Consider the following 13,550-nt stretch of genomic DNA (forward strand, 5'->3'; position numbering starts at 1 on the left):
AATCTGCACATCTTTGGGTTGTGGGAGGAAACCAAATCTATGGCTTTGTTCTTTCAACAAATAACTAGGGTTTATGATTTCTTCTATGAGATGAAAATTACAATCTCAGAGGCCAGGAACATTAAACATTTTTAGTGCTACACATGTAAAATCTAGATGGTGGCCTGGCCACCACCTAGCCCTGCCCCCACCATCATTTTATCAATGGGAGAGGCGTCAGGGGTCTGCCAGCCAGTGAGCCATTGAGACCCTTAAGAGTGTAATTAAAGCCCATTTATCAGCCTCATCCCACTGACCACTGGAGGGAAAGGCTCACACCAAGTGTCTGGCCTGGTAGGCTTTCTTGCATGAGCTGAAGGCGAGAATCCCCCCAGTACAGGAAGCGGCTATTTGGCTCATCGAGTCTGCACTGACCTTCTGAAAGAACACTCTACCTTACCCACAATCCCACCCTATCCATGTAACCCCACGCATTGATAATGCGGCCAAACCACCTTACCTGCATATCTTTAGACACTAAGGGGCAATTTAAGATACAAGACCATAAGGCATAGGAGCAGAATTAGCTCACTCGGCCCATCGGGCCTGCTCCGCCATTCAATCATGGCTGATATTTTTCTCATCCCCATTCTCATGCATTCTGCCCATAACCCCTGATCCCCTTATTAATCAAGAACTATCTATCTCGGTCTTAAAGACACTCAAATGATTTGGCCTCAACAGCCTCCTACGGCAATGAGTTCCACAGATTCACCACCCTCTGGCTGAAGAAATTCCTCCTCGTTTCTGTTTTAAAAGATTGTCCTTTTAGTCAGAGATTGTATCCCATTTAGCATGGCCAATCCACCTGACCTGCATATCTGTGGACTGGCACCTCAACAGGCCCAGGGGAGGTTACCAGCCCTCACCTGCAATCCCTCCAAAATGTCCCTCACCTCCAAGTTCTTTCCCCCCCACCCCCCATGGTTTCTCAAACCTCTTCGCCGCACCCTCCTCACCTGGTCACCTCAAAATCCCCAAGCTTTACAAAGTTGCGATCTAAAATAAGTTGGGCAGAATTCTCCGTTCCCGTGGCTAATGAACTAATCAGACTAATGAACTTTAGATCTGCAAAGTGTTGTGCCTCTAAATCAACATTATGTACAGATTATTAGCTGTTACATTTAATACTATATTAGTTACAGTTAAAAGTGCAACTTGAAGGAGCAGGACTTAATATCAGTACGTTCCTTACCCTACACAGTACTAAAAATACTGGAACTTTAATAGTCGGTGTAATTGTACATTTAAACAACTTCACAAATAAAGAGAAAGTTGCTCCAAACGTTGCTTGCCACCTGAAACTACATTACATTAATCAGGCTGGGGCTACTGCAGCTTTATATAAAAGCAATGCAGGGTAGGCAGTGTTGATGCATCAATGTACTGCATTGCAGTGTGTCAGAACGTGTATTCGTTTCTGTTGGCATCTGGTTTTCACCACACTAATCAAACAAAGAGAGCAAAGGATTGAGGAAGGCAGAATCAGCCAAGTTTAACACCCATGATCCAGCTGAATACATTGAAATCGAGGGAACTGGGTGTATAAAGCCCACGAGCTAAAAGATATTACGGTATTGCTACCCTCAAATGCACTAGAAAAGATTATTTACTTTCTACAATCAGCCATTAGATTTTTGTTTAAGCGCAAGTGCCATACTCACCCAAGAGGTGCTATTGTTCAGTACTTTAAATTAATCACAAATATGTTGCCATTGTTGTCAGGGGGAAAAAAAGGTACAACATCTGTTGCGGACATTTACCTGCAATCCACTGAAAGATGGGACAAAATATACGCCATCTGAATTTTGCACTTCCTGTGCCATCTTTTCCGTTTCAGCAACATCTTCGAATAAACCTGGAAATATATGAAGGACTAATGAAGGGGAGTGGATTGGGTGGCTGAGTAAGTTGAAAACTTGTCATTTCATTCAGTCTGGAACCCAGTCTTGAGTGACTGGGAAAATATGTGGATCACAGAATGAAAATCAAGTTACACAGATTTACAGGCCCAGAACAAAAAAAAAAATCTAATTATAATAGACTTACTCAGTTAGGATAACGACAAAAAACTGCTATGGCCTGGATAATTGGAAATGTCAAGACTGAGATTTTGGTTATGCAAGAGCTGCACAGTGGTTCGCACGGCTGCCTCACCTCGTCAGGGACACAGGTTCAATTCCGGCCTTGGGTGACTGTGTGGAGTTTGCACTTTCCCCCTCTGTCTGTGTGGGTTTCCTCCCACAGTCCAAAGATGTGCAGGTTAGGTGGGATATGGGGTTATGGGGATAGTGTGGGGGAGTGGCCTACATAGGGTGCTCTTTCAGAGGGTAGATGGATCGAATGGCCTCCTTCTGCACTCAGAATTCTATGGTATGGAGCAAAGGCATCTCAATGGAATTGAAGTACAGATCAGCTATGATCAAATTAAATGTGTCGAGATGTAATTGTGTTTGTATTGCTGGATATTAGAAATAAGATATTGATCAAAGTGAATTTAAGTATTCCTGTGTGAGGAAGGGTAAACTCTAGTTAGATTCATGTTAAACAAAGGGGGCGGAATTCTCCGACCCAATCACCCGGGGCCGGCGTCAATCCTGCCCCCGCCGTGTCCCGAATTCTCCCCCCCCCCCCCCCCCCCCCCCCGAGATCACGGTGGCCCGGCCCGCAATCGGGGCCCACCAATTGGCGGGCGGGCCTGCGTCGTGGGGGCACTCTTTTTCTTCCGCCCCGCCATGGCCTTCACCATGACGGGGGTGGAAGAGACCCCCTCCCTTGCGCAGCCGCTGACGCACCGGTGGATGCGCAGACTTCCGCCGGCCGGCGAAGGCCTTTAGGCCCCGGCTGGCGGGGCGCCAAAGGCCATTCGCGCCGGCTGGTGGAGCCACTCCGGTGCGGGCCTAGCCCCTCAATGCGAGGGCTTGGCCCCTAAAGGTGCGGAGAATTGCTTAGCAACCAGGGGCCACTTTTAGGGAGAAGATTGAGTTTTAGTATTTAACTGGATCCAGTCTGTTGGAGCTAGTGAACAGCTCTGATAGAGGCAGGAAAGAGATGGGGATGAAAACAAATTCCAGAGGAACTAAAGGAGAGTTATTTCTGGACACTTCAGAATGAAGAGAAGCATCCAAGAACCTCCAGCTATAGGAACCAAGAGGAATGGGAATTAGGACAGGCTACTGTTCACTGAAGTTAAAGGCAGACCTGAAAAGGGTACACTGGATGAAGTTGGTTAGAGGAAGCAATCATAAGGTTTAGTGTGCTTATTTCCAGCCTTTGGACGGAGTAACTCAGTCTTCGTGTAGAGGTTTGGATGCATGTGGCAATTCATGGCAAAGGAATACTGAACAGGAAAACCTGCAGGCAGATGCTTGCTAAAACACCTGAAAGAAATCCTTGTTTGAAAGGAAGTTGGAAACTTCAAAGCAGATCCATGATGAAAACAGCTGAGGGAAAGCATTGTTTCGAACAATATTTTAAAGCGTGTCTTTTTGAGAGGGGAGTTTGGAAACACTTAATCATCTGGGGGAATTTGAAGAGAAATCCACAGAAGATTGATTCAAGTGGCATCTCCACTGTGGCACTGGGTTTCAGAGTGGGGTGTTGTCGGACCACAGTTAGTCTGTTGGGTTACAGGGACTGTGTGTTTATTGAGAACATTGCAGCATAAAATATATTGTGTAACCTGCGTTATCATGTCTTACGCTTGAAACCGGCGTGTATTTGTGATGATAAAGGTGATTGAAGGAGTATTGTATTGTAGTGAAAGAGTATTGCATTATAGTCAAACTTAATAAATGTTTTTTATTGTTAAAAGCCAATTGGCAGTCCTTTTGAGCCAGGGTTCCATTTGCTGATCTGCCCATCCAATTATATCATTGGGACTGTAACAAATGGTAGAGGCGGGAATAATTTTGTCTTTTAAAAAAACAAACAGTTAGATAGTTACATGGACAGGTTGGGTATAGAGGGATACGGGCCAAATGTGAGCAAGTGGGACTAGCTTAGTGATAGAAACTGGGTGGCATGGACAAGCTGGGCCGAAGGGCCTGTTTCCACGCTGTAAACATCTATGACTCTATATGGGCAGGATGTGGATAAGGTGCTTAAAAATGTATTATGGGGGTTTACACATATGGGCAAAGAATATGAAAGTAGAGATTGTGCTAGAACTTCATAAATCACTGGTAAGGCTTCAGGTGGATGAATATGAACAATTCTGGGCACCAGACCTCAGCAAAGGCATTAGAAAGCGTAGAGGCTGGAAATGTTACGGCCTTTGTCTTTGAAGAAATTTTTTAAGGTGATGACATGTGATGAGAGAGAATGGGGTGGGGGGTTTGTGGGAGAGAATCCTCAAATAAGTGGTCCACTAAATAAAGGTCGCAGGTTCAAAAGCAATGGCAAAAGATTTGGATGGGCGATGAGGAAAATAATTTTGCTCAGTTGCCAGGATCTGGGATAATCTACCCGATCCCATAAATAATTTTAGAAAAGAAGCTGGACAGTTACTTGAGGACGAGGAACTCGCAGGGTTACTGACAAGAAGGGGACACATAGAACTAAGCACAGCTACTCTTTCAAAGAGCCAGCAGTCATGACGGGCCACTGACCTCAGTCTGGGCGTAAGTTTCTATGAATTTATGCCAGAGTTCTGGACGGTAGCCAATATAATACCCAGCTTGAAAGAGGAAGACAGAGCTAATCCAAGTGACACAGAAGAGTTTTCTTAAAATATTTAACAATTAAATGATTAAATAACCTCAGGAAAATGATCGGAAGCAGCCAATGTGGAATTCAGAAATCAGGCCATGCCTCACAAACCAGGCAAGCGCTCTTTAAGGAAGCAACCAGCATAACGAATGGGGAAAATGCCAAGAATGTGGTGCATGTGGACTTCATTTCCAGCAACACACAACCCATGAGCGAAGACAGAGATTTGGGGATTAGGATACAAAATACGTTAGAAGCAAATTGATAAAGGCATAAAAAAATTAATGCTACCACAGGTTGTATGGCAAGGATTATGGGAAATTAAAGTCAGCATATAATACTGAAGCTACATAAGACCATAACGTGTAGGAGCAGAAGTAGGGCATTCGGCAATGGGAAAAAAATAAATTAAAACTTGACCACAGTTGGAAAAATGTGTCTGGTTTTGGGGCTTCACAGCGTGGAAAAGGCAACAAATCACGATACTTGGTCTGAAGAAGTACAAATATAATGAAATTATTTGAAAAATTAGGCTTGCTTTTGGTGAAATTTTGTCGAAATGAAGTCGAAAACCGTGGCTGAGGGATCCAGAGCTGAGGGGTCAACACACAGCAGTCATGTTCTTCAGGTATTCATTTGGCTCACTTGGTAGCAAGCATGAGTCAAACGGTTGTGCATTCAAGCCCCACTACAAAATCAGCACCATACTGATGGGAATGCTGCATTGTCAGTAGTTTAGTCTTTAGGATGATTGAAGCCCCATCTGTCTGCTCAACTGGATGATCACATACTGCTACCCGAAGATCACATACTGCTACCTGAAGACAAGAAAGGAATTCTCACAATATCCATGTCAAATTTCCTCCCGCAATTTGTCATTTGTAGGAAGTTGTGCAAAGCCAAGTTGTCACATGTACCTACACGATATTGACTGTACTGTAAAAGTAATCCACTGCTTAAGGACATCCTGGAAATGAAGGTGATAACTAAAAGAAATAAAATGTTTGCAATTGATCAAACTCAGTGAAGCTGTGGAACGGGATCGTAGCCCTGCATTTAACTCTTGCAATACTAGAAATGGGAATGACTAACAACATTGGATGACAAAACCGGGAACTGAAGGGAAGATGAAGTTCCACTGCCCAACACATATGTTATTTAAATCGACAAGCAGAATACTGTGGATGCTGGAAACAGGAAATAAAAATAGAGAAAGCCGGGGGGGGGGGGGGGGGGGAGAGAGAGAGAGAAACTCAGCAGGTCAGGCAGTGTCTGTGAAGGGAGAGAAACCGAGTTAACTTTTTAGGTCTGTGATCTTTCAACGGATGAAGATTTTTCAGACGTTTCTGTTTTTATTGCATACATGGCTTAACTTGATCACAAAATAAATCTTGTGATATAGGAACACGATACAGGAGTAATTACTTCTGAAAAAGGTGGTTAACATTGTTGTTCATCTAATTCATACTGTTTCAACAGATGTGCAGGTTGGGTGGATTGGCCATGCAAAATTGTCCAAAATTCTATGATTAACCTAGGACAAAAGTTCGGCGCAACATCGTGGGCTGAAGGGCCTGTTCTGTATTTCTCTATCTATCTATCTATCAACGACCAAGCACGAACATGCAGAAAAAGGTTACATAAAGTCCAACTAAAGTTTGAGAGCAATTAAATCTTCTGTCCAATGACAGTAACAAAGCGTACACAGCAACAAATGTACTTACCCAGTTGCTGAGCCCACTGGATCACTTTACCCGTATCAGAAGCATTTCCTTCAGCTATATATGTAATTTCAGATCCAATCTTCCAGCCAATCAATGGATAAAGACCTGCATTAATAAACAATGACATTAGAAAGCATGTTTCAACTTCTGTACACATCAGATTCTGAGGTGTCCCACATTTGCAATGTTTCGGAAAGTCAGCGTGGCCACCACTCCAATCTTGTAGTACTTGTAGTCGGGAGTGCAGTGATCTCTGTAAATACATGATTAGTCAGTAAAGTCAGATGATCACTAGAGGGCAACACTAACAGGGAGTGTATACGTAAATGCATGATTAGTCAGTAAAGTCAGATGATCACTAGAGGGCAACACTAACAGGAAGTGTATACGTAAATGCATGATTAGAAAGTACAGTCAGATGATCACTAGAGGGCAATACTAACAGGGAGTATATAAGTCAGCTCAATCGGTTTTCCCGCTCTCTTTGTATGTGTTGCAGCTAGAGGATAGAAGTGTGACCAGCTCAGAGTATTATATATGTATTATATACATTGTTAATTTAATTCAATCTTTTTTTTTTTTAAATTTAGATTACCCAATTATTTTTTCCAATTAAGGGGCAATTTAGCGTGGCCAATCCACCTACTCTGCACATTTTTTGGGTTGTGGGGGCGAAACCCACGCAGAAACGGGGAGAATGTGCAAACTCCACACAGACAGTGACCCAGAGCCGGGATCGAACCTGGGACCTCAGCGCCGTGAGGCGGTTGTGCTAACCACTAGGCCACCGTGCTGCCCAATTTAATTCAATCTTAGTTAATTCTACTACTAGTCAAAGTATTAAAGTAAAGCACTCACAAATATATTATTTTGTTACTCGATAAATAATTTGTCATCAACTGGAAGACTTTGACTGTTTATCATCAAGTTAAGTATAACTCGACAAGACAAATGAGCAACATATATATTACACCCCTGTAATCCTGTAATCTAACATGTTACCAGGAGTAGTAATATAACACAACAGGGAGTGGTAAGAGTACTTTCAGCTCTCATGGTTATTTTAATATGTGTACCAATGGCCATCATTTATATGAATGCAGCTAATGTTTGGTATGGTAAACTAAATGACAACAACAAGACCATGGGGAAATCAAGGTCAGAGTAGTTGAGTGGCATGAGGGAACGCTAGATAAATGATTAAATAAATGCTCTGATAAGAGGTTATTGACCTGAAACATTGGCCCGAAACTCTGAAATATATGAAAAATGTACCCTTGGCTTTTTCCTCTTTCTCATTCACATGTTGCTTTTCAGTTGCAACAATCATAACCACCAGGTGAGCTTCCATATGTGTGCTGACAATATCTGGCTCCACCATGCCAGTATTTCCCTTGCTCTCAGGTTTTTTTCTGAAGCATTTATTCTTGGGATGCAAGAGCTGTACGCAGGGTCTGCATTTATTGCCCATCCATAGTTGCTCTCGAGAAGGTGGTAATAAGCCAACTTCCAGGCCTCCGAGGGTGGCCCCTTGTTCACTGCATCCACACACCCCACTTTACAATCCCCGCAGCCCCAACCCGCGATCTCCCTCCCATCCTCACTCACATGTGGCCCGAGTTCCTCAGTGAAACCGGACCACAGGATGTTGCATTACCGCCCCTCCCGTGCCATGCAATAAAGAGCCGCCAGACTCTGATTGGCCAGAAGCTCTCAGCAGACGTAGCTTCCAACCCCAGGTCCTTGCTCCTGGGAAGGCACGCTACTGCCCATTTAAGTGCCTGAATGGCACTTTTGCAGCAGGCATACTGAAGGGAATCAGCTATTTCTGATAGGTAAAAGGCTATTTTGATGTAAATATTAAAGCCCAGTCGTTAATACCCATTTTAAAATAAGGATTTCAGTATTCATAACCTTAGGTCATGACAAAACACACAACTTAAACAGAGGTACAGAACTTGATACATCCACAAACTAGTTGAAGATAAATACAACATTTTTATTGACGATATGAACTGACTATTGTTCTAATGAACAGATTTCATATTAAGAAATGAGCTGTACCAGTAATCAGCTCAAGGTCGAAATAAGCACTATAGCAATATGAAGCCACCATTGTCCAGAATATGGATAAAATGAAAGTCAGCAGAAAACCAGTAAGAACCAGACTCAATTCAGCACAAAATCATATTCCATAGCACACACAAAAATTCAAACATGAAACATTTAAAACTTTTGTTGCACATTGAGGATTGACAGTTAACTATCCAATCAAATGTATTTGAAACTCACCCAAAACAATCAGGACCACAGAGGTATGGACAGATGGCCTCAGACTGATAACATTTTCCTTAAACATGACAGTTCGGACAGCCATTTTCTTCCAGGATCACTCTATACTTTGATCTACCTACTTGCTAACCTTGGGCGGCATTCTCCCCTACCCGGCGGGACGGGGGGTCCCGGCGTAGGGGAGTGGCGCCAACCACTCCGGCGTCGGGCCTCCCCAAAGGTGCGGAGTTGGGGGCTAGACCCGCTCCGGAGCGGTTGGCACCATGACGACTGGCGCCAAAACTGGCATCAGCGGCCTTTCAGGCCCGCCGCCCGCCGAAAGGCCTTCGCCGGTTCGCGTATGCGCCGGTGGTGACATCAGCGTCAGCGGCCGCTGACATCACCACCGGCGCATGCGCGCTGGGGGATTATCTTCCGCTATGGCGGAGGCCGTGGCGGCGGCAGAGGAGAAAGAGTGCCCCCACGGCACTGGCACGCCCACGGATCGGTGGGCCCCGATCACAGGCCTGGCCACCGTGGGGGTACCCCCTGGGATCCGATCGCTCCGCGACCCCCCCAGGACCCCGCTCGCACCGCTGATCCTGCTGCCACCAGAGGTGGTTCAAACCTCCGCGGCGGGAGAGGCCTCCCAGTGGCGGGACTTCGGCCCATCGCGGGCCGGAGAATCGCAGCAGGGTCCTCGGCGATCGACGTGGACGTCACGCCGATCGGAGGGGCGTGATTCCCGCCCCCGCCAATTCCCGGGTGGCGGAGAATCTCTGCCACGGCGGGGGCGGGAGTTTCGGCGGCCCCAGGCGATTCTCCGACCCTGCTGGGGGTCGGATAATTTCGCCCCTTATTTTAGTATTTTCACTTTTCCACTCGAACTCTTGAAGTTCGCGCAAGCTGTTTTGCTTTAAACAAGAAACCATTTCTGTATTATTTTTGAACGTTAAAATTGTTTTATAAATTACTTCTCTTTAAGTCTTTTGCTGGCAAGGCTTTATTGAGAATAGATTTAAGTTTCTCTCAATTCTAATCAGTAGAGGCAATAAAACATTTTTACTTTGCATCAGAGAAGTGCAACTCACATTTCTATTGAGTTTTAAAGTGTATGCGAGACTGCACTTGAACCGCATGGTAGATCTCTACACATACCCAAAAAGAGGCAAAGCATTCCCATCACTGCCTCTCCAGGCAGCTGACGAGACCCGTGTCATCTACATTAAATTCCGCTCTCAAAGCTTACAGCCACTTTTATGTAATATAAACTTCAAATCAAATCGAGGGAGCATTAATTGTTCCTTCACGAGTCATGTCACTTCCTGCGGCCTGTGGGTGGTCTCCTGCTGCTGTCTCCTCCCGCCAACCCACACCTGCAAAAAAAATAGCCTGGGAGCAGGATGGACCACAGTAACAAAGACACTGCTGGCGGAGTTATTCTTAGCTCTTGCCCACCTCTGATCCTACTTACTTGGAGTTTGGCATTGCAGGTAGGGCCAGAATTGTTTTTAGTTTGGAGGGGTGGGGGGGTTGCCAGGCTGAATCAGATGAAGTAAAGATTTGGAATCCTATTCAACTCCGAGCTGATCTTCCAACTCCACCTTCTTTCCATCACAGATACTGCCTGTTTTCACCACTACAACACTGCCTGACCCAGTTCACATCTACTACTTTCATCACCCTCATCAATATTTCCAACGGTCTCCTTGGTAGCTTTCTCCAACTTACAGAGGCTTATATCCTATCCCACATTTAGGTTCCTGCTCACTGATCCACAGTAACTCCTTGTAGTGGATTTGGAAATCTCATCCTTATCTTCTAACCTTTTCAGAGATCTGTACGGCCTGTGGCGACTGCCCACTGACCATCTAGCAATGCCCAGCTGGCTGAGACCAAATGTCTTCCAATATTTTTGTACTTAGCATTTAGTGAACCCAAAATAAATATGGCACATTGTGCTCATAACTAGCACTTTTAGATCACAGATATGTTACAGCGCAGAAGACAGACAATCGGCCCTTTATGTCAGCACCAGCCCTCCAAGTGAGCAATTTACTCAGCGAGTGCCATTCGCCTGTCTTTGTCCCATAATCCTGAAGAAAAAGTTTAACTGCCTTTTCAATGCCTCGGCTGAAACTGCCTCCATCACACTTCCAGACCGTAACTACGCTCTGCGTGAATAACTTTTTTCTCATGTCGCTTTTGCTTCTTTTGTCAATTACCTTAAATCTGCGCCCTTTCATTCATGATCCTTTCACCCTTGGGAACAGTTTCTCCCTAACTACTCTGTCCAGACTCACGATTTTGAACACTTCTATCAAATCCCCTTTCATCCCTGGAACAATCTCAATGCTTTTGCATCTTTCCTAAACTGCAGTGTACAGCTTGGGCCAAACTCATGTCTTATACAAGCTCAACACAACTTCCTTGCTCTTGTACCCAATGCCCCTATTAATAAAGCCTGTACTTTATATTGTCTCTCCATGTCCTTCCTACCAAAATTAACTGAATGAATGAGTGAAAAAAATGAATGAAAATCGCTTGTCACAAGTAGGCTTCAAATGAAGTTACTGTGAAAAGCCCCTAGTCACCACATTCCAGTGCCTGTTCGGGGAGGCTGGTACGGGAATTGAACCGTGCTGCTGTCCTGCCTTGGTCTGCTTTCAAAGCCTCAGCTAAATTGCTTCACATTTCTCTACGCTGAACTTCATCTGTCACCTGTCTGCCCATTCCAGCAATTTACGTGGAGTAGGTACCAATAGCAGAATAAAGGTCAGTGCTGTCTGCAAGCAAAACAGGAGAACAAGATACGGACTGGCACTAAGCAAAAAAAAAAATACAAACTGGAAGATAATGTGATGGTCTGCAGTGTCGAACTCAGAGGCCGAGTCTAGAGGGCAGCACGGTGGCACAGCGGTTAGCACTACTGCCTTACAGCACCGAGGACCCAGGCTCGACCCCAGCCCCGGGTCACTGTCCGTGTGGAGTTTGCACATTCTCCCCATGTGGGTCTCACCCCCACAACCCAAAAATGCACAGGACAGCTGGATTGGCCACACTAAAATTGCCCCTTAATTGTGGGGGAGGGGGGTTGATTCTGTAAAGTGCCTCATCAGAAGATGAAGTTTTGTTCCTCAGGTTTGCACTGGACTTCACTGGAATATTGCAGCAGACCAAGCACAGAAACGTGGGTAGGGGGGCAAGGTGGTGAATTAAAATGACAAGCGACTAGGAGGTCGGGGCCATGCTTGTTGACTGAAGGGGATGTTCTGCAAAGCAGTGACACAGGTCTGCATTTGGTCAACCCTTAGAGGAGGCCGCATTATAACCAATGCATGAAAATATGAACACAAACCGCAGAAAATGGAACATTTGATCGCTCTGCATAATTGTTGCGCAATGACTTCCATACTGGAGGATTACCAATTATTTCATGTTGACGACAAGTTGCGAGTGAATCGACATTATGCAATGATGAAAACATATTGCTTTACCTGTTACAGAAGCATGAGCCCTGGTTCCAGTGTTGACAGACATGAAAGTGCCTGTTCCCATTGTGAGTTTCACACTTCCTGGTTCAAAGCAGCATTCCCCAAACATGGCTGCCTGTTGATCTGCTGCCTATACAGAGGGTAAAGGAATTAGACACACCTATAGTGATGAACAATCGCTTGCCAAATCCATTCAACTCAACTTGACACTTCATCTCTTTCATGTCATCTTCAGTTGGGAGAATGGGAAAAGCTCACATCCAGCACCAATTAATGTAATTTATGATCACCTTTTGCTAACCAGAAACATCCCCTACCCCCTCGCGACCCAAAAAGACAGGGAAAGTTAGTCAATGGGATAGTGATTGAGTATGTGATAACAGAATATAATTGATGTTAATCCTGGTCACTGCAACACTTGTGCGTGCCACCTGCAGTTTCCAAGTAAGCACTTCTGTTGAGCAAAATATTTAGAACTTTTCTAAACGACTAAAGATTTTTAAAGCTTATTCAAAATTTGAGTGACCACCATTTTCCGTTGATTTCAATAACGTATGTGGAATCCGCTAATTTTATTTGTTTCAAGCACTCTATATTAGCAATGTTGAGGTATGGGAAATACTATTACGGTTCAGTAATTGTGTGGAATGTTGCTCACCAGAAAGCCAAAACAAGAATGCATAAATTTGCACATTTAAACACTTTTTGCACATTTACACGCCGATTTGGAAAACTAGTCAGAATATTCCATCACCACACAAATTGGAAAAAGAATTTCAGAATATCAAATATACTTTAGTACTTACCAAGGCCATTATTTGAATTGGAGCACCAAATATACTTTCATCAATGTAACCAAAGTTGCAGCTAAAATATGGGGGGGTGGGGGGGGGGGGAAGAAAGGACATTATTTTCATTGAGTTACACAATATTTTTTCAAATGGATAATAGAGTTTGAATATCAGTTATAAATGGTTGCTGAATTTTACTTGAAAATATTTTATTGCTTGAAATGCAGAATTCTAGGGTGGAAGAAAGACAAATGTTATAAACTTAATTCCCTTGATGCATTATCTTTAATGCAGTAGTTCACATGTTTGCATAACCTCATGTCTGAGCTATTGTCATTCATGAATAATATTACATTCAGTGAAGTGATGGTCATACAAAGAAGGGCAAAAGGGAAGTTTTCATTAGCATAAAGATTCTCCCATCTGGGCTTGTAAAAACACTTTACACTCGTCTCTTTAACAAACAGCTTTCCGCTTATTGCTCTCTCCTAAATCTTATTTCATAGAGAAATTCTTTTAGC

General features: G+C 44.1%; 1 protein-coding gene across 4 annotated transcripts in view; it reads right to left on the reverse strand.

The window, feature by feature from the left end:
* The window catches only part of gk5 (glycerol kinase 5), a 70,294-nt gene that overhangs the window by 10,032 nt on the left and 46,712 nt on the right, over window positions 1-13,550 (reverse strand). For all 4 annotated transcript variants that reach the window (XR_005462797.1, XM_038815632.1, XM_038815631.1 and 1 more), the window contains exons 10-13: window positions 13,045-13,105; window positions 12,242-12,368; window positions 6,474-6,578; window positions 1,803-1,897 (exon numbers count right to left, since the gene is read on the reverse strand). Coding sequence is in view for 3 of the 4 variants with exons in the window: in XM_038815632.1 (XP_038671560.1) it covers window positions 1,803-1,897; window positions 6,474-6,578; window positions 12,242-12,368; window positions 13,045-13,105 (388 nt within the window). In the remaining variant the exon portion in view is untranslated. The remainder of the gene's footprint in view (window positions 1-1,802; window positions 1,898-6,473; window positions 6,579-12,241; window positions 12,369-13,044; window positions 13,106-13,550) is intronic.

Source organism: Scyliorhinus canicula, chromosome 13 (genome assembly GCF_902713615.1).
Source record: "Scyliorhinus canicula chromosome 13, sScyCan1.1, whole genome shotgun sequence".
Classification (NCBI taxonomy): Eukaryota; Metazoa; Chordata; class Chondrichthyes; order Carcharhiniformes; family Scyliorhinidae; genus Scyliorhinus; species Scyliorhinus canicula.